A 24,454-nucleotide genomic window follows, 5' to 3' on the forward strand; every position below is an offset into this window, starting at 1 on the left:
GGACTGCCCATGGCCTCTCACTGCCTTCATGCAGTAGGAAGAACCTCTTTCCTACACCATTGTTCTTTCATAAGGTGTACAGTGTTAGAAGTACAGCATTAATATCATGAATCATGTACGATTGTAAACAGTAGCCCTAGACAGAGACATGTATGACAGAAATAATAATGTAACCACAGAGGCCAAGCTCCCATACAGTGTATTAGATTATAACAATATTATTTATATATCACACAAACAGCCACCGACGGTGGTGTCTGCCACCTTCACTTCATTACACGAGTATGTTTTTCAACCGATGGTGGCAAGCAATGGGACATTTCTGTGGCCTTACAGAACACTGGTTCATCCTGGCACTTGGGGGGAAGTCATGTGACTCTCTGGGGACCGACAGTGCCAACACACTGACAATGAAAGCTCTGTCCGTGCGAACAGTGGCGGACACTGACCAGCGCTGTGTGGAGATGCAGCGGAACGGCATCATGTCTGCTCGGCGTTCTGCTCTGCGTCATCCAGTGCGCACAAGGTCGCTACGCCATTCAAATAAGAGTCAAACGCGAGGCGAGAGAGCTTTCATCGGCGACCGCAGGAGCGCTTGGAGAGATGAACTCAGGGGGAATGCGCCGGTTTAAAAAGCTTTCTTTTTCCTCTGAGGTATAAAGGTATGAAATGCCTTCCACGGAGAATACGTCCAATAGGCCGGCTCACTCCTGTCAAACCAATTAAGGTTTACAAAAACTGCGGGATACTGGCGATTAGCCAACGTCAGCTTGATATTAGCAACGGCGGTAATCAGCCGCTGTTTTTGTTGGAACCCTTTGTGTCAGAAAGCGCTCGAACGGTCAGCGCGGTTTCCTCCCGTGAAAGATGGGAAACACGCGAACCATTAATCTGCGATCGTTTTCTGAATGACACTGCCAGGTTCTCGACAGGAGATTGCCATCTGTGTCACACAACTATGACCTTACTTTTAAACGGGTAGCCAATAAGCACGTATGCCCTCAAAAAAAAATTCTATCCGACTGGCCACATCCACCTCATTTGCCTGTCCTGTAAGTAAATTGGCCTAAATGCTATTCCAAACTGGTCTGTCCTACAGGATATTTTCGTAGGTTTGTAAAGACCACTATGAGAACAGGCAAATTACTGTTGGGTCCAAAATGATACTTTGGAGAATATGTATCGCCTACTTTGACCACTGAGGGGTTTAGGGGGAGCCAAAAACGAGCTTGAGAGCTCCCCCTAGAGGAGACAAGGCGTCCACAGGAACACATTTAACACCGTAAAGTGCAGAGGCCTCCCACTCTCTGCATTCCCTCTGACCCCGTGTATGAATATTGCTGCACATTTTTATGCAGCGCAGAATGCAAACAGACCACTGCTAAAACATTTACCCCAAAAATGGCAGAACGCAAATAAACCACCCCCCTCCCCTCCCATCACCCCACCCCCGCCAAAAAAAGCACATTTCCCTCAAAATTAAAATTGCGTAAGATATTCCATTTGTTCAAGATTCAAAGTCCTGTTAGAACGTTTCTTTGTTTGTTTGTTAAAAATATAGATATAATTTAATTTATACATTTGTCTAAATTTGTTGCCTATATGTAGCATCCCTCTGTGAGAAAGTGGATGAGAAAGAGAGAGCGCTTTAGCCAGAAATGTGTTGAGGGACGGGGGAAAAACCGAAGCTGCGTGTTTCAGCCGAAAGGAGAAGACAAAGCCTCAGGACAAACAGGGTCAGTTCTCATTTTGTGTTGAGGGAAATACAATGTAGTGTTTTTATCTAATCTCAACACATTTGTTTCTCCCGTAAGCACATCTCTCCCTCCTTCCCTCCCTCTCTCACTATCATGGTTTTTCTCTCTTGCGACCTCACACAATGACTGCACCCTCAAGAGGATCAGCAGAGCGAGCCAAAAAACAAGTCAATCTTGCTCCTCGCTTTGTTCCTTCTCTTTTCTTCTTCGTCTCTTGGTTTCCTGGTACTCTCTCCTTCCTTCTTCCTTTTGCTGCCGTCTCACACATCTTTAAGAAAGCATGCACAAATTCTGCAGAAGAGGGGGCTTTTGGGTCAAATTATTTTTCCATTTTTCCATGTGTCTGATCTCCTCTCTGCGTGGGTGACAGAGTGAGAGCGTGACCGTGTCTTTTTCTAAACAAAGGCCATAATTCACAACATTATAGTTATTCATATTATTATTGTTAATAAATAGGTTTCTCACTTTTTCAGTTACTCTTCCACTTTTTCATTGTGAGATTGTCTCTTGTAATTTTGGGTCCTCTTTTGAAATCGATCCATTCCTAAGCAGACCGTTCACTTTATCTTTCTCCCTCTCACACCCTCCCCATCCCTCTCTGTTCAGAGTGGACAGAGAGCGGGGTCTGGTAAGAGGAGAGGGGAATGAGAGCAAAGAGGGAAGGAACGGGGGGCTGTTGTTTCCCTAGCGTTGCGTTTTCCTCTGTGTCGTGTCCGGTAATAATCTGTCCACTTTTTCCAGACGAGGCGGGATGAACCACTCTAAACGGATGGCTTAAGGTAGTATCGGAAGCAGCTGGTGAGACAGAGTGATGGAGAGAGGGAGAAAGAGAAGGACGGACAGAGAAGGAGAGCGAAGAATGGGAGAGAGAGATGAAGAGAGGGAAGGAACCGGACTGTTGGGCGGGGACCATTTCCCTGTGCTTATCCCCCGGCCCAAAAGCCTCATCTCCCATTCTCCCCTCTCCCCTTCACCACCGTCTCTCCCAGAACGCACTCACAGACAGACACTGACTGGATTTAACTGGAGAGGGGCCATAGAAAGAGATTGACAAAGAAATGGGAAGACAGGGGAACAGGGGGTTCAGTCTCTCTCTCGCTCGCTCTCTGTCTCTTTCTCTTTCTTTCTCTCTCTCTCTCACTCTCAATCTCTTTCTTGCTCTCTCTCAGACATGATTCATGAGTCTGGTCATGGCGAATAGGGTTGACAGAGCTGGTCAGCTGTTTGAGTCCCCCTCTCTCTCTCTCCCTCTCTCTCTCAGAGTGCGTTTCAAGCTGACAGAGGAGATGATGGCTGGATGGGGGACAGGCTCACAGTCTCTCCCTGGCAGGAATCCAGATGTATGGCCCAGACTGCTCCTCGATCACTGTCTTAATCTTGTGATAGATCTCCTCGAAGCTGTCTCCTTCCACAATGGCTGCAGGGTGAAAAAAAACGGAGAGATAATTGACTTTCTACATTGTATGACGTTGCACGGTCAATAGTAGTGCTGATAACACAACAGTAGTAAATTGTTTTATGTAGGAATAGATTCCTATTGGCAGTGATCGAGTCTCATTAGCAGTTGCAGGAGTACGATACTGGGAGCCGCTCAGCATCTAGAAAACTAGCTCTTGATGCATGGCTGGTCGCACTGGTAGTTCACTGTGTCCTCCACGTCAGAAGGGGCGCTGTCTCACCTGAGAAGCACTCGATGAAGTCCTGTTCCAGTTTCACAGCGCGGTCCAGGGCCTTCCGAGCCTGTTCCTCAGTCAGGCGCTTGTTGATCTCTCTGCAGTAAAACAATCAGTCTTGAACAACACAAACCAATGCATACCAAGCCACTGCAACTGCCGTTTAAGATCAAGCACATTGGTTATCATCACACGGGCTGCATGTAGCCCAGTCACCACGGAGATAAAGCTTTGTCTGTGTTGCAGTTGGGACCAACAGCTGTCTGGCAAAGTAATTCAAAGAATTCAAAGGATTCAAAGAGAAACCTTTTGCAGAACCCTGGCTGTGCTCTTCACATAAAAACTATTGCCACAGAGAGGTAGTTTAAGGGATCAGTGTGATCTCAGGATACCATAAAATGCAGAGGAGTGTGTGGCAAAATATAATGTGAGAATACAGGGGACAGGTGAGTAGTACACCAGGCAGATTTTGAGACATGGCTTAGTGTGTGGGTGGATGGATACTGTCTGGCAGGCAGTGTGAGACTGTGGTGTTTACAGGGTGGGGTATAACACTTCTTACGCTTGTATTAGTGGTGGTTTGCAAGCTTAAAGTAGAGGTCTAGAGGAGCTAGAAATTTCACCTTTAAACTTCTAATTTCTCTCCAACTGTTCTCACTTATTTTCCCTGATTATCCAGCTTGCCACTGAGCAGGGTACTCTGTACCCACTAGCAGGTAATTGAGTCTCATGTGCTAGCCTGCTTTTTCTTCATAGCACGCTAGTGCATTTAACGCTAAGGCGGAGTTTCATTTAGCTAAATCAGTTTAATCGCTGCCCAGACAATACGTTCAACACAAAAAATGTAAATTGGTCTGTAATTGCTTATTGCACAAGCTTTGAAGAGTGAAGCATGGGAAAGGATAGCAAGCGAACCCAGATGAGGAGATTGAGCCATTTTCATGAGGATTTAAATTCTGGAGCTCCTGTACACAATAGCAAATTTTATTTTATTGATTTATGTATCCTTTATTCTGCCAGTAAAGCCCTCCTGAGATCGAAATCCCTTTTATGGGGGTACCTAGCAAAAAACACAAAGTTACAAAGTTAACTATCAAAATGGCAATAATGTTCAGGATTTAAACAGTTGTGTAAACAGGAAAATGAGCAGCAGGGACTGAAAGCAGAAGCATACTTCAGTCACACAATACTAATACTAGTATCATTGAGATACTGTGGCTGAGGGCAAAGAAAAGAATAGAGTATATCTATTCACATAGTTTAATGACCACCAGACATGTGCTGCACAGTTCAATGACATAAAGAAAAAGAATGCTAGCATGAGAAAGAGTTTAGTGAAAAGGAACTAGCTTCTGGCCGGTACTGATTATTATCTTGCTTCTTTTTTTTTAACTTTCTTTTTTTTTTTTAAAACAAAAAACAGGCTGAGAGAAATTTTCAGGTTAAATGCACGATTCCTGCCTCCTCTATTTCGACCCTGCAAGCTGCCGAGAGAGTTTTAGGTTTTGTTTTTTAATTACTGGTCTAGAATAAACAGAGGGTGCATGTTTAGCAGTGGGTAGTGTCTGAGTGGGTTCTTAAAGGAGAGCTGATTGTAGAGCTCTTGCATTATGTAGTGTATGAGATTAGTTTTCAGGGGGAACCAATGTGAAGGCATTGTTGTGGTTAGTCTGTGACATAAGTACTGCTTGAGAACTCAGTGTGTAGGTCCTGCAGTAGATACTATGGGAGATCAGCTGTTACAGAACTCAGTGTGTAGGTCCTGCAGTAGGTAGTGTAGGAGATTACTGTTACAGAAGAACTGAGTGAATACTGTAGGTGCTGTAGCAGGAAGGCGTACAAAATATTTTCCAGAGATCTGGGGCGGATGAAGATAGCGATGGGGTGGAGCTGGGCGGCCTGCAGTCTCCGCACGGCATTGGCTGACACGTCCAGGATGCAGTGCTTCCCTTGCTGCTCACAGAGAAAGAGAGGCAAAGGGGGGGGAGAGAGACAGGATTTTCATTGAATGGCTGAAAATGGCTTTTACCATGTAAGGATTACCCAGTGCCCACATGCTGGCCCTGCTCCTCCCCGCTCCCCCTCTCTCGGGTACCTGCTCTGCCACCTCCCGGACGCTCTGGACGCTGGTGCCATACAGGTGGCTGTTGTACTGCCCGGCTTCGATGAAGCGGTGGCTCTGAATGTCCTTCTCCATCTGCTCCCGTGACGACACAAAGTGGTAGTCCCGCCCGTCCACCTCATACTCCCGCTTGGGCCGCGTGGTGTCTGTGGGAGCGGGGGAGTCATTTAATCAGCGCAGTGAAAGTGCACACAAGTGCCAGTGTGTGCGTGTGTGTGTTTGTGTGTGCATGTGAGTGTATGTGTGTGCGCGTGTGAGTGTTTGTGTGTGCATGTGAGTGTATGTGTGTGTTTATGTGTGCATGAGCGTGTGTCTGTGTGAGCACGTAAGTGTGCATTACATTACATTACAGGCATTTGGCAGATACTCTTATCCAGAGTGACTTTTTTTTTTGACATAGCATTTACATTGCATCCAATGTGTCTCTGATATGTGAAAATGTATTCATTGGTTTGGAAGTAAGTGAAAGACTCACGGGGAACACAGGACCCAAACTTGTCGGGGAATTCAGACAGCAGGTCATCGTTCACGCGGTCCTTCGTCGGGCCGAGGATGATGATCGGCCGCGCGTAATGCACTGGGGGGAGAGGGGGATTGAGAGAGAGAGAGAGAAAGATGGAGAAAGACAGAAAGAAGTTGGGAGAGGAATAGGACAGGGGGAAGGAAAGAAAGAGGGAAAGAGGAGTTGAGAAATAGACACAGAGGGCAGATGAGGCAATGGAGAAAAAGGAGAGGAAGAAAAGGTTAATTGTAATTTTATGTCAATACGTTTTTTAATCCTAATGTAACCGGATAGAGCCTAGCTGTCCCCAGAGCCCAGAGGCACATCTGCTAATGTGAGGATAGCATTACTGAGGATGTGATTCTGAGCGCTGAAACAGACCTACTTTACTAAATCACTAACCACAGAGTGATTTGATCTGTGACAACAAAACAGCACCGAATTTGCTTCATACAAATCATTTTGACTCCCATGTAGGACTCCATACATAATTGCGTAACACTTAGACTTGTAAACCTCCTACAGTGTGTGAATACAGCAGTACATCCAACAAGACTCACAAAATATGAATTAAAGTAGCCTCACCTTCCACTTGCGTGACCATCTCATAGCTCTGTATGAAATCATCTCTCCCTAGAACCACAGAAAACATCTGAATTAATCACGTTTGCTCAGAAGACATTCACAAGTCAGAGTTCAGTTTAACCCTAAAAAACATTTCCATATTGTGTCTCTTGATACGAGTCAAACTTAACACATCAAATGGTGTTTTTATACCTGGCACAGTTGTATTCACGCTATGTTGTTTAAATATTATCCCCGAGTGAGCTAGGCACATACCGACACAGCAGTAGGTACTCTTTATTTAAATGTTCATAACACCATGCTCGGTTCATAATGTAATACTTTAATTTCAAACTGTGTTCAAAATGGTTTTATGCTTCCGCACTCCCATGAGTCACCATTGATTTTTTTTTCCTTGGGCACCACCAAAGTAACAAGTGCAAATGCAACATTAATGCTCATTTACTGTTGGGACACCATAATGGAACCCATTAGACATTTTGAAAAACACTGCAAAACATTCAAATGAGCATCTCTTAACGTCTCTTATGTGGAAAAGTGTGAACTGGGATAAGCTCCATTATCATGACAGATCAATTACAACTAGGGCCCTGCCTTTTCAGCCAGTTTTGCCTGAAATTCAGCCAAAATCCACATGTCTCTGTAGTCCCTGAAGTAAAATGCACGGTAAGGTAAATGGGTGTGATAAAGCCCCGATCAATTCGATTAATAGAGGTGTATCATAATGAGTTTGGTATAATCTGACACATGCATTAACTGAATTCATTATTCTAGGCAATTCCAATAGGATGGAAGTTTTCCAATATTTGTAAAACACAAAGATATAGGCTAGTAGATATTAGATAGTGGTTATTTTGTCAGTGTGTTCTTCATACCATAGCATTTGTGTCAAAAAAGATTTATTAGCTCAAGATGCTTAAGTTTAATGCCTAAATATAATCCAACAAAGGTTCTTTTAGTTCAAGTAGTTGTAAAAATCATATTATAAAAATCATATATTACTGTTAAACAAAATATTTTCATATTATTCATATTTGGTATAATTTGTTATTTATCCAACTCATTAAGATGATTCAGAAAGCCTGAAATATACTTGTTTTGAAGATTTTTCAACAGGCGGGCTGATGTGCATGTAGAATCGCATGGAGGCTTGAATTACAAGCTAAAATATTCACGCTGTAGGAAATACAAGGCCATGATTTTAGCACCATAGAAGTCTTTGCATTAATATGCATAATATGCAGGAAAAGACTCGCAGCTTCAGTCACAATTTAATGCTGCAGATGTGCGAAGCTAATTAATATGTATGAGCAAACATGCATTAGCATTGAAAACTAGCTGCAACAGTACAGCTTCATTTCTCCCACGGTGACGTCATCGGCTTCCATCACGTTATGAGCGTGACTTCATTATGGTGATTTATGAGCTCAGATTTTGACAATCTATTATAACACTAAAACTCAGTCCTGAGTAATTTCTATAGTGCTAAATGAACAATCTGCACAGTTTATTAACAGGTGAGCGAAGCCCATTTCCTGTGTGCCAGATTTACCTTGCGATCCTATGCTGTCTCGACTTCGGTCCTGTACAAGAAGAACACAGGCCGTCAGAAGAGGAGGAAGTGAGAATAATAAAGGAAGAGAGAAATAAAAACAAAAAGACTCACACACACACACAACCCAAGCTGCGTTTCATCTCAATGTACACAATGAAAGTCTCAACTTTGATTATTGTAGACCATGCAGATAGTTATGCATCAAAACTTACCCTGTCTTTCGTCTTCATTCGCGACCACTCCTTCCGCTCAACCCTGTGGAGGTAGGAGAGAGAAGGGAGGAAAGACTTAACATATTACAAAATTGACATTCTGGACCCACATTCTCATTTTTTAACTTGTTTCTGATGTTAATGGGAACTGTTGCTACACAGAAGGAAATGTTTTTTTTCTGGGCAGAAAATCTAGTACAGTAGGTTCCCAGATTCATGGTAGCACCAAACCTTTGAACAGAAAACATTATTTCAGTAAATGTACTGTTCTACCTAGATAAATAGATGGTTATGTTTGTCAAAGCATGAAATCCTTTATTATTAGCTAGTTGGCCTAGCTATATAGCTAGTGCTACCTTATTTATCCATGAAAGTTATTTTCTTGTAGAAGAATATATCCCACATTTAATTTAAAAAAAACTTTTTGATTATTAATGTAGTCTTACCTTTACTCAGTAAAAATCATTATACATTATTTGTAAATCCATTTCATGGATCAACAACATTATTATATATGAGACTGTGTTATTGGGTTTGTTATAAAGATTGTGATATCCAGAATCTGTGATATCCACATCAATAATTGCAACAACACACACTCGCTTGCGTCTTACTTCCTTGTATCAATGCATATCACAAATGCACAGCCCCAGTGATGAGACTGTAAAATAGTTGGGGACATCAAACTAAAAGCAGTGTATTTCAGATAACAGCTCCAGATTCATTTTTTACACGGTGTTAATGGTAATGCACAGTGAGACAGGCAGATGGACAAGAGCAGATCCAGAGGGAGTCAGTGAGAGGGACAGACAGGGAGGTAGAGCAGACCCAGAGGGAGTTATGGAGAGGGACAGACAGGGAGGTAGAGCAGACCCAGAGGGAGTCAGTGAGAGGGACAGACAGGGAGGTACAGCAGACCCAGAGGGAGTCAGTGAGAGGGACAGGCAGGCAGCTGACCTCCTCTTGCTGGGTATGAACCCGACCTCGTCGCACTCGCCCTGGATGCTGACCCGTCGCGCCTGCCACCACTCCTCGTCCCCGCAGTCCAGCACGTGCAGCACCTCCCCAAAGCGGAAGCCCACCGCCTGACTCAGGAAGCCACAGTCTGCGGTCTTATCGTAGTCAAACAGGGCCCTGAGAGAGAGAGGGGGTGACAGGGAGGGAGTGTGTGTGTGTGTGTGAGAGAGACAGAGTGAGAGAGAGAGAGAGTGTGTGTGTGTGTGTGTGTGTGTGTGAGAGAGAGATATTTGAGGGAGAGAGGAAGAGAGGAAGAAAATGTCATTATACAAACTAAATTGGAGAAAGAGAAACAGAAGCTATGGGGGTTGACTTTCAGTGATATTTCAGTGATATTGCGTGTAGTGATGTGCAGTTGTGTTATTATGCAGTGAATCTTAGTTATGAAGTAAGTGAAGTACTGTGTATTTGTGTAGTACATTGTGGTACAATGGTGAGGTGCAGCTGTAGCTACATGGGCTGTGAGATATCTATATTTTGTGGCTTGAATGCACAGTGTTGTGTAGTTGTGTAATGTTGTGTGGTTATGTTGTGTAGATAGTTAATGTATTTGCACTATGTGCTATGTATATGTAGAGCAGGTACCTGATGTAGAAGCTCCTCTTGGCGTTGCTCCTCAGTGATGTGGTCCCAGAGCCCATACTGCTATTCATGAGCTGCTCCCGCAGATCGTGGATCTTCGCCTCAAAACGGCTATACTCTGAACACACACAACACACACCGTCATTATGTGCTCTTAAAAGGGCTATACTCTGAACACACAACACACACTGTCATTATGTGCTCTTCCAACGGCGGTACTCTGAGCACACACAACACACACCGTCATTATGTGCTCTTCAAACGGCTGTACTCTGAACACACACAACACACACCGTCATTATGTGCTCTTAAAAGGGCTATACTCTGAACACACAACACACACTGTCATTATGTGCTCTTCAAACGGCTGTACTCTGAGCACACACAACACACACCGTCATTGCGTGCTCTTAAAAGGGCTATACTCTGAACACACAACACACACCGTCATTATGTGCTCTTAAAAGGGCTATACTCTGAACACACAACACACACTGTCATTATGTGCTCTTCAAACGGCTGTACTCTGAGCACACACAACACACACCGTCATTGTGTGCTCTTAAAAGGGCAGTACACACAACACACACCGCCATTATGAGTTCTTAAAAGGACTGTACTCTGAACACACAACACACACCATCATTATGTGTTCTTAATAGCAAAAAAAATTAAGTCTACACTTTATTTCTCTGCTATTATCCTTACTGTGTAGCATTAGTTTGGCTTGTGTTACATTACATCAATATTATCTCCACTGTGTGTATTCAGCTGGTCTGTATTGTGGAGTATTGGGCTGGTTTGTATTTTATTGTGTGTATATAATCTGTACTGTGTCCAGCTGGTCTGTATTGTGGAGTACTGGGCTGGTTTGTATTTTATTGTGTGTATATTGTCTGTACTGTATGTCCAGCTTGTCTGTGCTGCGCTGTATTGGACTGACCCTCGGGTCTGTACTGGGCGATGATGGTGACAGTTTGTCCGGCGTTCTTCAGTGCAGCAGCAGCCTGCTCATGTGTGGCATGCCGAAGGTCCACTCCATTAACCTGCAGAGCCAGAGAGGGTCAGTGCACAGTCACAGAAAGAGAGAGAGAGAGAGAGAGAGAGAGAGAGAGACAGAGAGGGTCAGCATACAGTCACAGTGAGAGAGAGCGAGAAAGAGAGATTGAAAGAGGAAGAACAGCGGACAGGACATCCTTGACTCATTTTTAACTCAAGCAGAAGAGATAAATACTCATGAAAGTGACAATAAACTTAGATTTGATCAAAACTAAGACTCAATGAGAGCATATGTGTAGGTTTACAAATCTGTGTAACTAATCTTGAATATGGCCAGGAAATGCATCTTTTACAGCAGAATTTGACCGAGCTGTAACCAACATGAGATCACCACTATTCCAGCAATGCATATTATAAAAAGATCTCAATTCAGCAAAAAGCCTCCTCACTGTCAGAGACACAAATCTGGCACAAATCTGACCCAGACACAGATGCACCAGTCAAAATGGAGCCATTAAAGAAGGTCAACGCAGGTGAACCTGGAACCCAATGCAAAACAGATTCAGTCATCACCGTGAGACAAGAGATGTGCTTCCTCCTCCTGCAATGCAGTAAATACACACACGTTCTGCCAGCGTTCTATAAAAAAGCTCATCATGGCCAAACACTGAGACATCTACAGAAAGGGGGGAAAAGTACAGACTGTCTTCCAAACGGACATTTGCAGCAGTTGGCAGCACTATAACCGGCCTTATGCCACCTAAGAGATCACTGAGGCACTGAGCAATGGCATGAACTGGGGGATGCTGGCAAGAAGAAACAATTCAAATGATTAGGAGTCATTAAAAGGCATCTAAGTTGTTCTGCGAAACTTTGGTTGGATGAACAGGACAAGTCACTACCTCGTGAAGGCCACTGACTCAATGTGAGCTTGGCACAGTATGCTGAACTAAAAACTGATTCACATTATTTCAAGTGCCAAAAACCTATTATGAGAACTGGACATTGTAAGACACTAAGGGACAGGCCATTTTCAGAGAACAGCCTGAAGCTTACTGCCCTCAAAGAAATGTGTAAAAATGACAGCATTAGGGAATTGCGTGCCAATTACCAGCTTTTATATAACTTATATCATTTGGGTCGCTTTGGTAATTATCATAGTTGCAATAGTTACTGCTCCATTAAGTTCGAATGAACAATAATGGGTTGACCTTTTGTTATCATATGACTTCACTGCTAACTGCTATTAGCCACAATTTCATTTCCAATAAAGAACTTTGAAACGGAATTTGAGGAGAGTAAATCTACAGAGAGTGTCATGGAGAAAGTGAGAGATGGGGGAGGGGTCAACATTAAATTCACCTGACACCAGAGAGAGGGGGGGGGAGGGTGGGCAGGGTCAGAGAGTCAACAGGGGCATCATTTCCCACAGTCTAAATTGCATTCACGGCAACACCTCAGTTATGAATTTACAGCGGCGTGCTATTGGTGGACGCCACGTTGTGATTATTAATGTAGCGATGTAGACATGTCTCACGCCATGGTCACCATTCCTCATTAAAAAAAAGCCACTTCCGTGGACCGCGCGGTCATAAACCTGGGAAATACAGTGGTTGGCATGACCTTGGTTTAATTGGGACCGTAAATCAGCCGCACCAATTACGGAGCGAGCGTTTGGAACCGACCCCACAGCTGGTGTGGGGGCCTTTCTTTAATGACTCCGTGAGCGCCGCTGCGGAGATTGATGGGGTGATAGAAGGACAGGATGAAGGAGGTGGGGGGGGCGATGTGGTAATGGAGATCGGAGGGGATGATGGAGCGCATGGGGGGGGGGGAGAGGAAAAGGAAGGGGAGGGGGCCGCAGAAAAAGCACCAGTGTGTAGAAGTCTTACACACTGGCACCTTTTTGTGCCAGTGAGGAGTTGGCTCAAATGCTAGCGAAAGTGGTTTTAAAAGTGGGAAAAAGCTAGGGAAAAGTTCCCAGTTCCGAACAGTGAGAAGGCGAGAGGGAGAGAAACAGAGAAAGAGAGAGGGAGGAGGGAGGGAGAGAGAGACAGACTTCAATTTCCCTTCATTAATACATCACAGCTAAATCATTACACTAGAATAACATAAAAAATAAAAAAACAAACAAAAAACCCTACCGGATCAATACACACAGCATCAAACCAAAAACAACATAAACAATAAATAAAACCTGGTCAAAAATCATCAAGCACACCTCTGACCCCCCCCCCCCCCCATCATGGCAATGTGATCTCACAACCCCCCTCATCAGCCACACAAACTCAAACTGCACCCCAAATACACCATGTCTATTTTTATTCCGTTTGTACTTTGTAGTATGCGGATTCAAACCACGGGAGCACTGAGAACCCCGTTCAGTATGCTGACCCCCTGTTTTAGTTTCAAACAGTGAGAAGGAAAGAGGAGAGAGGGGGAGAGAGCGAGTGAGAGAGAGAGAGAGAGAGAGGGAGATTGCATGAGGTTGAAGACTCAATATGCTAAGGGGGGTGAAGATGATTGATGCTCGAAGACAGACAGACAGACAGACAGTCAGACAGTCAGACAGTCAGACATGATTCAGCTTTCAAACAGCTGGGTCTGCTGGGTCTGAGAAGGAAGATAGGCCCACAGGCCCAAGGGAAAAGTGATGGACACTGTTCTCATATTCTCATTATGAATAGATTCTTTTGTTTGAAAGGATCTATTCAAATATTTTCACTAAGTCTCAACTACTCCTTGTCAGCTGTTCCTCTTTAATGAATCATCACATGTCCGGAAAAAGGCAAATCACATTCACCCCCACTGTGATTAATGTTTACAATATGCTTTCAGCTTGTGAATGTCTTCAGTCTTCAGGCTCATGTGGAAAAATAGCCTAAAACTCTCTTTCTTCTCCTTCAAGCTTCTCCCCAAAGGAATGACCAGCGACTCTGCTAAACTAATGTTCAAAGCAGCCAGTCCACTTTTCGCCAGATCCCATAAGTCAAACTGGGAGCAAGGGATTCTGGGAGTGGCTATATGGTGCAGCATTTGCACAAATTCAGGCGCACATGAGGAAATGAAACACAGCTGAGGTGACTGACCTGCAAACGGTTCACTGCTAATTATACCAGACCTTACATACTGGTAAACCGCCACACTGGTATTAAAACTGACATTCTGTCTCATTGTTGAGCTGGACAAACATAGCATAACCACAGAGGCGTCGGGCAGAAGAGAAAAGAAAGGATCTGGGGAAAGGTAAATCGCAGAGGATGGAAGAGGAAGAAACAGACAGAGGGAGGGGTGTTGGAGGGGGTGTGATTTTGGAGAGACTCACACTCAGTATCTGGTCGCCCTTGCGCAGTTCCCCGCTCAGGTCGGCCGGGCCCCCCGCCAGGATGAAGGAGATGAAGATGCCCTCGCCATCCTCACCGCCCACGATGTTGAAGCCCAGCCCCGTGGAGCCCCGGTGGATGAGAACCCTCCTGGGCTCCCTGCAGGAGACAGAGCCAGAGGGGCCAGAAAGGAGGGAGAGAGGGAGAGAGGGAGAGAGGGAGGGTGCAAACAATCAGGAAGTGAGAAAAGAGGGATGAGGAGAGGGGAAGCAGCGGGACACAAGACACAATGAAAAGAGGGAAATGGGGAGAGGGGCGGGAGAGAGAGAGGGGGAAATAGAGAATTTGTAGTTGTATGGTACAAAGAAATGAGGAACAGAATGTTAGAAGGCTCTCCCCAACAACACTGTGGGTATAAACCAGTAAACAGAGAGGGACCTACCTTGGTATGTCATCATCTCCCATCATGCCCTTGGGGATGGGAGAATACCTGCGTGGGGAGGTGGGAGTGAGGGCTTGTGGGTATTCCGAGGTCAGGTAGTTGGGATGGCCCATCTCATTGTCCATGTGTGGAGAGTACGCTACGATGTAAAAGAGGGCTTTGTAAGACTAAATGGGGACATGGGGAATTTCCTGAGATTTTAAAACAAGGTACAATCCAATTCACTTTGATTCATTTGTAATTTTACTGGCAGGTCAAACAAAATCATGAAATAAGGCTTACTGCAAAAACAACAAACTAAATGTATTTTTGTGTTATGTGTAACAATATATAACACAAAAATACATACCCTCATATACCATGCTCGTGAATAGATAAATGTATGTAACAGTATTTTATACATAGGCCAAATGTGAAAAATGGCATTTAACAATCACATTAACAGGAGGAGCGATATGTGGCTAAATACTGGGCTTTTTTCTACATCTGTAATATTTCATACAGTAGAATATTTCTAATGAAGCACAAATAAAAGCACACACACACACACACACACACATGCACGCACACACATGCGCAAATACACCCACACACACACACACACACACACACACACATGCGCAAATACACCCACACACACACACACACACACACACACGCACACGCACACGCACACGCACACGCATGCAGGCACACACATGCGCAAATACACCCACACACACACACGCGCACACACGGGGCTGGGAGGACTCACAGCTGGTGAGGTCGGGGGGGTTGTAGCTGTCGGTGGGGTACAGGGTGGTGGGCTTGGCCACCCTCAGGTACACCACCTCCGCCGTGTTCTTCAACGCCCCCACCGCATCCTCGTGCATCACGTCCTCCAGAGACACTGTGTTCACCTGGGAGCGCGGGGGCGGAGAGGCACAGGACTTACACACCCAACCCAACATAATCCGGTTTGAGAGGACACTGCGTTAGTCAGATCCCCTTCCTGTTTATAAATCACACTGAGGTAGCACATATCAGGTTGGCAGTGGCTCCAAGTCACACACATCCCCTTTTTTAAATCTAATAAGTTCTGACAGTTTATAAACAATATGGAATGAAACAAGTGGTGCACTATCAATGAGAAGCTATTTTCACTAAAAATTATATTATGCACTTTAATATCAAGGTCCTATTCCATATATATATCTGAAATATTTTGAACAATATGACAATATATTTGCATTTAGAGTCCCTTTATTGTAAGATGCATATTTATTCATTGATTTCAGTGGTCTTCACATTCCAAAGGAATTGACTTGCTGCTATGTGCACGTGTTTGCATGTGTGTTCCCAATATGAACTGCAGAGGGCAGCATTGCAGCATAAGTGTTCAGGACCATTTTCACTCTAACTGCTATTCATCACTGCATACTTTCGATGGCCTGGCCATTCACTCTGGTTCCATTAAAAGCCAAGTGAAGGATTACAGACGTAGGTTCTATTTATGGGGGTTTTTTTTGGATGTGATCGATTGAGAGTATGTGAGCATTCGTTTGTGTTAATGCCTGAGTGAACGCAGGTGCTGGGAGTGTTTGTGCATGGGTGTATGTGTGCATGCCCGCTTGTTTGTGTATGTAGGCGGGTGGTGTCTCTGTACGCGTGTGTACGTATTAAAGGTTGCCTGATCCAATTTAGATCAGTAGACTTCCTCCACGATGGCAAAGTGAATAAATTCATTTTCAAATGACAGCGACCCAAAACGCAAGCAGACCCAAACCGGAACAGACCCATAGATAACCAGATCCTGTACAGATTCAGATCAGACCTAGCGCAACCCAACCTGCGTGGGAAACGCAGCATAGCGTGAGCCCACAGAAAATGTACAGCTTAACGCGAGCAGCCTACCTCGCCGACAAATAACTGGACATAATTTTAGACCGGCTGAACATTACACTAGCTGCTGCTGAATAATCACATTGCATCAACGAAAACCTCGAAAACACGCGAGTCACAAGCAAATTAGGATGCTTTAGATTAGAAAGTGAATCAGACATGGCAGCCAAATCGCCTTCACAAAAGCGTTCAATGACAAATATACAGTACAATCAAGGTTTTAAAATGTTACAGGCTGCTACAATTTCCTGCATCAATTTTTCATCATTCTTTTCAACAATGACCGAAACACTACACATTGAGGAATTACCTGCTGACTTTCACTTGCTTCCTGTCCTAATTTGCGTTTTATGTTGCAAAAGAGAAGTTCCATCTTGATTTAAGGAATTTAAGCCCCTCTTTATCTCACTATTCACAATCTCCCTAATAACAGTTATATGAAGTGAGGTGTGTGGTAGTTTGTTGAGTTGAAATGAAATGATTTGGCTGACTGAAATAAGGAGACTGCCAAATGCTTTGTCTTTTGCAGAATAAAATGAGAAGCAGCCAGATCCTCACAGATTCTCTCCAGTATATCAGCTGTACAGTACCTACCCACCATCTGCAGCACATACCCTGGCCGTACAGTCATGCACCCAGACCAAAACAAGTCTTTATACCCGGCTCTCTGGTCAAGTCTCCAGTATTCGAGTGTACCTGTAGTGAGTGTGTGTGTGTGCGTGTGTGTGTGTGTATGTGTGTGTGTGTGTGTGTGTGTGCGTGCGTGCGTGCGTGCGTGCGTGCGTGCGTGCGTGTGTGTGTGTATGTGTGTGTGTGCACGTGCGTGCGTGCGTTGACTCACAGCCAGTATTTTGTCTCCAATCTGTAGCCGCCCATCCTTGTGTGCGGCCCCGCCCTCGATGATCTTGGTGACGTAGATGCTGTTGTCTCCGGGTACGTGCTGGTTCCCAACGCCTCCAGCTATACTGAAGCCCAGGCCTGAGAGACAGACAGACAGACAGACGGCGCTCTCTCAGTGCTCATCGGCAGTCTGGCAGACTTACAGTCAGTGAAAACAGAGAACAGAGCCTCGCGCAGTCACAGTGCCGCGCAGCCCCTCCCCCCGCTCTCACCTTTGGGGCCCTTGATGAGTTTGATCTCGGTGACTTTCTCCGCGGCGGGCTTTCGGCGCAGGACGTAGAGCCGGACGATGGCGCCGGCCTCCTTCAGCGCCTCCACGGCCAGGCTGTGCGTCACCTCCCGCACGTCCACGTCGTTCACAAACAGGATGCTGTCATTCACCCTGACGGACGGAGACAGAGGGAGGGGTTTAAAACGCAAGCCTGCGTGAATACAAATGAGCAGCAGGTTTTGAGCACATGCACTTTACACACAGAAAGCTTATTAATGGATACAGAGGCAAGTACACAGAGTTCCCATCTAAAACCTAAACCAATTTATCCCTTAAGTGAAGTAACCATTAAAATGAAAGATGGAAACAGTCCTTCAGGAAGCAGCAGTCAGGGAATGAGAGGAGTTGAGGGAGAAGCAGCTTCATCACTAGAGATCTTGCATTCTTTCTTCATCCTTCAAACAACACACTGTGAGAATTTTAATTTTTTTTTTTTTTTAACCACAAATGCAAAATTTCATGTTCTGAACATCAAATAGAGTACGTTCACCTCATAAGTATAATGCTTTTCCAAGTATGTTTCTGCTTATGAATAGTTTATTCTTTGAAGCAGAATATTTTATGGTTGCTCTTCTATACACAGACCCAGGCTTTAAGTGGATCAAAGCAGATTTTCCACCAGCAGATGTTTCACAAACACGGAGTAATCTATTGCCTTCTATGAGCACAAAATCAAGGTCTGATCTAGTGCGCGGATTAAGCTATTAAGAATTTTTACGGGTATCAGATAAACATCTAAAAAGCGCGTTTTTGGAAAGGGCCCGGTAGCCGCCGAGCAGGGGCCTGGCGCAGAACACTGAATGCTGAACACTGGTCCCCAAACTTTTTCCTCACAGCTCCCGTTTAACTGTTCTCCCTGGAACGGCGGAGGAGGGGAGGCTGGGAGAGAGGTAAACAGAGGCTCAGCCTGAGCCCTTTGAAGAGTGGAGCTGAGGGCCGGTTATATTTAGCCCCGGCTGTTTATTCTCATGCGCTCCCTCTCTCCCTCTCTCTCTCTCTCTCTCCCCCTCCCTCTCTCCCTCTCTCTCCCTCTCTCTCTCCCACTCTCTGACTGGGCTGTGACTGTCGGCCTCTTCTCTGAAAGGGCCGGCCTGCGTTAACGCAGTCTGAAGTCTGGGGCGGGGGGGTTATCGGCGGCAGGGGCGGCACGTTTGCCCCCGTGGTGACGGGGGGAAGGGCGGAGTCGCGGCGCGAGACGTCCATCCTCAGGTGACCACGGAACGGACGAGGGGAGGGGATGGAGGAGAAACGGAGGGGGAGGCACACACGCGTCATTCTACACACAGCTGTTGTTGTTTATATTTGTTGTTTGTCGACTTTACAACCTAAATGCTTTAGCAACATCATTTTGTGGACAACACAATGAATTACAATGACGACCACTAAATCAGCCACAGGTCCATCTGACTTTTAATCTGCTTCCGATACTTTCAGCAAACATTTACAGCACACTCCAGCTTCAGAAAAGTGTATCAACAGCTATATTTATTAACCAAAAATGGTACTACTCTTTGATGCACATAAGTCACCCAAAAATGCAGTCAATTAATGCATGTTCGATTTATGATGTATTGAACAATGCATATAACTTTACAATAACTATACAATACAATAGGGACAATGCAAGCAACTCCATTAAAAGGAATGGTATTTGCTGTAGAGAGAGAATGGGGAAAAGGAGAATTTAAGCAGAGAGGAAGGAGAAGTGGAATGAAGGTTTAATGCGAGGAAAGCAAGTCTGCCTTCCCTGTGTTCTCACCTCAGTGTCTGAAAGCCAGAACCTTCCAGCAGCAGCAGACACATCCAGTGACTTTCACCCAAGCACCTTAAAACCAACACCCCCCCCCTCCCCAAACCAGCCACAAGTGCACTCTGAAAAAAGCTCCTTAATTATGAATATAAGAACCTGTTTAAAGAGCCTGAACTCTTATCATTAAGTTCAGAATCAGTTTACAGAGTCAGAGCTGTCGCCAGGTTTGGGGATAAAGTTGGGTAATTAGGGGGAATTGTGACTGTGTACTGCACAGTGCAGATGCTCCACTGCCTGAGGCTGCAGAGCTAGCCCAGCTTCCAGTGCAGAGACGCAGGTGTGTACTGGAGGGGTGTCAGTCAGATCCAGCTGGGAAACACGCTGTACCTTTTCTGTATTAACTCCTTGATTTTAATCAACACAGTCATATGGTCAACTTGATATTTATGTCATTATCTGTCCAATTATTTCTGCTTATATTCTGTGTATATTTAGCCATGGACAAAGTAATGACTAAATACTGAAAAAGTTGTATTACTAAATATTTTGAGATCTATATACCTGCAAATGCAAAAAATTCAACAAACTACAGTAAGTTAGATATTGCCGTTGTTGAAACCAGAACATAATGTAAGTGTGACTGGACAGTTGACCGGAGCAAATTTTTGGTGCAAAATTACAGAGAAAAAAGCTGTCGGCCAGTGAAGAGGTCAGTGGCTAAACGTGTGTATGACAGTACTGGCAAGCTCCCATGTTGGACAGGGTTGAGAGGATTCCTTGTGCAATTCTATACTAATTATCAATGTATGACAGAGCAAGGGTTTATAATATGGACGCTAATATTAACATTCATACAAGTAGCTCCATAATGTATAATCATGAAAAATCGGGTACCAGTTCTGTTGTTGTGTGATGGCAGTTTCCTCAAGCATTATTTCCAGTATTTTGGAAGCCAATATTTTGAGACCCTGGACTTACATTTTAATAGCCAGCACAACAACAGAACAGGGAAGACCAGTATAACACTTAATCAAAATGAATTCTGCAGTCAATGTAAAGTTTTCCTCCAGCAGACGTATGAAGGAGAGGAGGTGCTGTGACATACCTGAGTCTGCCGTCCTGGGCGGCCGCGCCCCCAGGAATGATTTTGGTGATGAAGATGCTGGGATCATCACCCACGTGGGGGTTATCTGTCCCTCCAGCAATGCTGAAGCCCAGACCTGAGTTCCCCTGCGTGTGCAGGCACACATACAACACACACACGCATCCACACACACACACACGCACGGACGCACGCACACAAGCAGACACACATGCATGAGCGCAGACACACAAAACATAAAACAGAAAGTGAGAGACAGATAAATGTGCTAATTTAGCTCCTGTTCACACATTAGTACTCACTGGGGTCATACATGGAGTGTCAGCAGTGACTGCATCAGGTCATGGTGTGTAAATGAAGTGGTTGTAATGGAGGGCAAAAGAAAGCCTGTTGAGTCACGTCTATATGATGCAACTGCTCAGTTCAGAGTGTTTGTTCATGGTGTAATATATACACATATTGATATTGTATACAGGGTCTATTTACTGTCATTCCAGTGCAAAAACCAATTATGTATCATGCAGTTTTAATTCAAATTCCAATTAAATTCTGAACGAACCCAAAACCTAATGTGTGGTGATGTCATAATCCAGCAAGCATGGAGCCTGCATCATGGGTATTAGACATCAAGTGAATGGAGAGATCATATTATATTAGCCAATAGCAGCTGAACACATTGCTTTAAACTCAGACAGACCCTGGCTGAAGTATGTGCCTGATGGTCAGCCACGAAAAAAAACATTTTACTAGTCTGGGATTGAGGTGCTGCACACTGATCCAGGGTCAGACAACCACTATGAACCTTGATCCTGTATCTATCAGTGCTAGGGTTGCCAAAACAGCAGGTAACACCGTACAAGGTCTAAGGAACATTAAGCGAATGTTAAGCGCTCATCCGTGGCGAAGATCAATGAGAAACATTTGAAAAAAGCATTTTGGCAGAGACTCACTTTCTCACGAATACATATTCTGGTAGTAGTCATCACAAAGTAGAGATGTCAAATTTAAAAGGTATTCTGTAATGTATTATGGGGAGGGCGGGAGCAGTCATGGTATCGTATCATTTTACAGGGAACTGAAGTACTAGTGTTTTGTTCACTCCACAAGCAGAGCAGAGTACAGCTAAATTTAGCAGGTAAGGTGTCATTCATTTTAAATCCAGTAATAGCACACGTAGGTTTGTTCTAAAAAAAAAAAAAAAAGGTCCAATTGCATAATCATACATGATCTATAAAAAAAATTTTCATTTGGGAGACTGAAATAAATTCTGAATAAATGATCTGAAACAAAGAGAATTCTTTCATGTTAAACCCAGATATCTGGGGGATTTGAAACTACAAGAAAAGCCAAATATGGATTAAATAAGCCATGAAACAATAAACTGAAGCTGCGAAACCTCCAACGTTCCAAGATCTGCATACTAGATGGCAATCGTTTTCAATGAGATGCAAACTTTTCTTCACCGCATCGACAACATTTCAACAACTGATTTTATCAAAGCTTGTTCACTTCCTGTGCAAGCTGCTTTGGTGTTATTTATTTGCATTTCCCCCAGTACTAGCCATTATAAAGCCCGCAGGTTGTCAAAAACATTTCTAAGTATCTAAAATATCTTAATTGCACACAAAAACTGTCAATCAAAGTGGGCAAATCAAAACCACACACCAGAACTGAAATTATATTTTAAAAAGCTCCACAAAGTGAACTAGTGAATTGGCAGAAATAAGCATAAAAGTAAAATGCCAAACCTCTTACAGAATGAGAATCACGGAATTATATCACATTGTTATCTTTTTTTTTCCTTTATTCATTCAGGAATGAGCCACATTGAAATGTCATCTTTTTCAAGAAGGGGCTGGCTAAGAATGCCGCACACAAATATAAAAAGTAGAACCAGCAGTTGGAGTTGAATTTTATACTTGATCACTTACTTCCCTAGTAACAATAAAATTGTTTCGTGAAGAAGTCAAATCACTTTCTTGTGCTATACTAGCATGAAATAAGGGATGGCACCCATGGAGGTGGTAAGCTAGGTTTGAAGTATTGCTTTCTTTAGCCATGATGTTTTATCAGCATTAAAAAGCAGTCTATTGACTCGATAACAGGCAAACAAATTGTTTTTGTATTGAGTATTACTTGTGTTATCTTTAGTACGACTGTCATCTGGGAACTTGATGCACGGTAGAGGTAAGCATTATTCTGATACATTATTGAAGCTGCTTCCCCACAGGCGCTGAAATTTCGATCAATATTTGTGTTCCATCATTTTGGCGCTTTCATCAGGAGCATAAGCAAATGAGAAGAAGTCAGAAAAATCTCACCCTCTCCAATGTGATCTCTTCATACTCCACTTCTCCATCTGTACCATTCACCTGAGAGAGAAGAGAAAGATGATGAGGCGGAGAAAGAATGGAATGAAATGAAGGAGTGGGCGAGAGAACAAAAGCAAAAACGAGAAAAAGTGAGAAAGGAAGAAAGAGTACGAGTCAGAGTGTTGGAAAAAGAGTCAAGGAAAAATTGGAGATGGAGAAAGAAATGAAGAGAGATGAAACACCATCATTAGCACAGGGGTCCTTCTGAATTTTTCCCCACTGGGGAGTGTGGGATAGAGGAGGACACAGAACCAGACACCATATAAACAGCTCCCTGGAGCACTGACCCCACACAAACACACACACACACACTCTAACATATATAAACAGTCCTGACCAGCACAGTGCATGGAAAATCCCGCGTTGGTCATGTGACACACAGCACGGCCGCTGGCGCAGAGAGCCCTCCTGCCTGCTTAGGAGTTACGACACGCCAGCGCCAAACGTATACCGCACATACACGTATATACTACAGCACATATACCCATATACAGCTCTTATACTCTACTGAACACCACTGAGAAGGGCCACCACGGAGGAGCAGAGAGACCTCACGCTTCAGACTGAGAGAGAGAGAGAGACAGAGAGAGAGGGAGAGTGAGACAGAGAGAGAAGAAGAGAAAGGAAGAGAGAGACAGAGAGAGTAAAAGAGAGGGAAAGCTAGAGAGAGTGAGAGAGAGAAAAAGAGAGAGGGAGAGATAGATAGAGAGAGAGAGAGAGAGAGAGAGGGAGAGAGAAAGAGAGAAAACAGGGCACAGTGACAGAGAATGAGAATGCTGGTTCTGCAGCTTCAGACACCTGGATGAAGGGATGTGACAGACAGAAAGACAGATGGTTAAATAAATGGAGAGCAAAATAAATGGATAGAGGTCCCCGCTGATGGAGCAGGGAAAAATGAACGAGAGGAAATGATGGACATCACAATCAGAAGGTGGGATGCAATGGAAGAGAGAAAGGCACAGGTGGAGAGTTAGAACACAAGAAGGCAGAGCAGCATGAAGGCAGATAAAGAGGAAAAAGAAGTGAATGAGGAAATGAAAAGCAGAGGAGACAGATGGATAGATGAGGGTTGGAGGGACAGATCATAAAAGGGGGAGGATGATGAAAAATGGAAAGAGAAAGAAAGAAAAAGTGGAGAGAGAGAACAAAAAAAGGGGAGACAGAGAGAAAGAGCCAGAAAAGAGAGAAAAGAGAAATATATTCCTTACGTAGGGGGAGCCATCAAGTGTCTCAGTGTTAACAACCACAGGAGGGGAGTTGGCCTACAGAGAGAGACACAATAAAGAGAAAATAAACAAAAACCGCTAAATGAAGAGAAGAGAAGAGGAGCGGGGAGGGAGGAGGGAGGGAAACGCATTCCCTGTGACCCAGGCAGAGCACTTCTGCAGCGCGACTGCGTGGGACTGACG

At 44.3% G+C, this 24,454-nt stretch overlaps 1 protein-coding gene across 10 annotated transcripts in view; it reads right to left on the bottom strand.

The window, feature by feature from the left end:
* Window positions 1–202: 202 nt before the first annotated feature.
* Window positions 203–24,454, bottom strand: part of dlg4b (discs, large homolog 4b (Drosophila)) — a 126,543-nt gene continuing 102,291 nt past the window's right edge. For 7 of the 10 annotated variants that reach the window (XM_035410688.1, XM_035410692.1, XM_035410691.1 and 4 more), the window contains 19 exons: window positions 24,254–24,307; window positions 22,995–23,045; window positions 20,677–20,801; window positions 17,763–17,932; window positions 17,492–17,628; window positions 15,524–15,668; window positions 14,770–14,908; window positions 14,330–14,486; window positions 10,949–11,051; window positions 10,009–10,123; window positions 9,364–9,540; window positions 8,407–8,449; window positions 8,192–8,222; window positions 6,640–6,687; window positions 6,028–6,129; window positions 5,526–5,698; window positions 5,271–5,383; window positions 3,437–3,528; window positions 203–3,174 (listed from right to left, as the gene is read on the bottom strand). In XM_035410688.1, the coding sequence (XP_035266579.1) occupies window positions 3,068–3,174; window positions 3,437–3,528; window positions 5,271–5,383; window positions 5,526–5,698; window positions 6,028–6,129; window positions 6,640–6,687; window positions 8,192–8,222; window positions 8,407–8,449; window positions 9,364–9,540; window positions 10,009–10,123; window positions 10,949–11,051; window positions 14,330–14,486; window positions 14,770–14,908; window positions 15,524–15,668; window positions 17,492–17,628; window positions 17,763–17,932; window positions 20,677–20,801; window positions 22,995–23,045; window positions 24,254–24,307 (2,082 nt within the window). In that variant the 3' untranslated portion in view covers window positions 203–3,067. The remainder of the gene's footprint in view (window positions 3,175–3,436; window positions 3,529–5,270; window positions 5,384–5,525; window positions 5,699–6,027; window positions 6,130–6,639; window positions 6,688–8,191; window positions 8,223–8,406; window positions 8,450–9,363; window positions 9,541–10,008; window positions 10,124–10,948; window positions 11,052–14,329; window positions 14,487–14,769; window positions 14,909–15,523; window positions 15,669–17,491; window positions 17,629–17,762; window positions 17,933–20,676; window positions 20,802–22,994; window positions 23,046–24,253; window positions 24,308–24,454) is intronic. The other 3 variants (XM_035410689.1, XM_035410697.1, XM_035410696.1) reach the window with 1 other exon arrangement.

This window comes from Anguilla anguilla, chromosome 3, assembly GCF_013347855.1.
Source record: "Anguilla anguilla isolate fAngAng1 chromosome 3, fAngAng1.pri, whole genome shotgun sequence".
Taxonomy (NCBI): domain Eukaryota; kingdom Metazoa; phylum Chordata; class Actinopteri; order Anguilliformes; family Anguillidae; genus Anguilla; species Anguilla anguilla.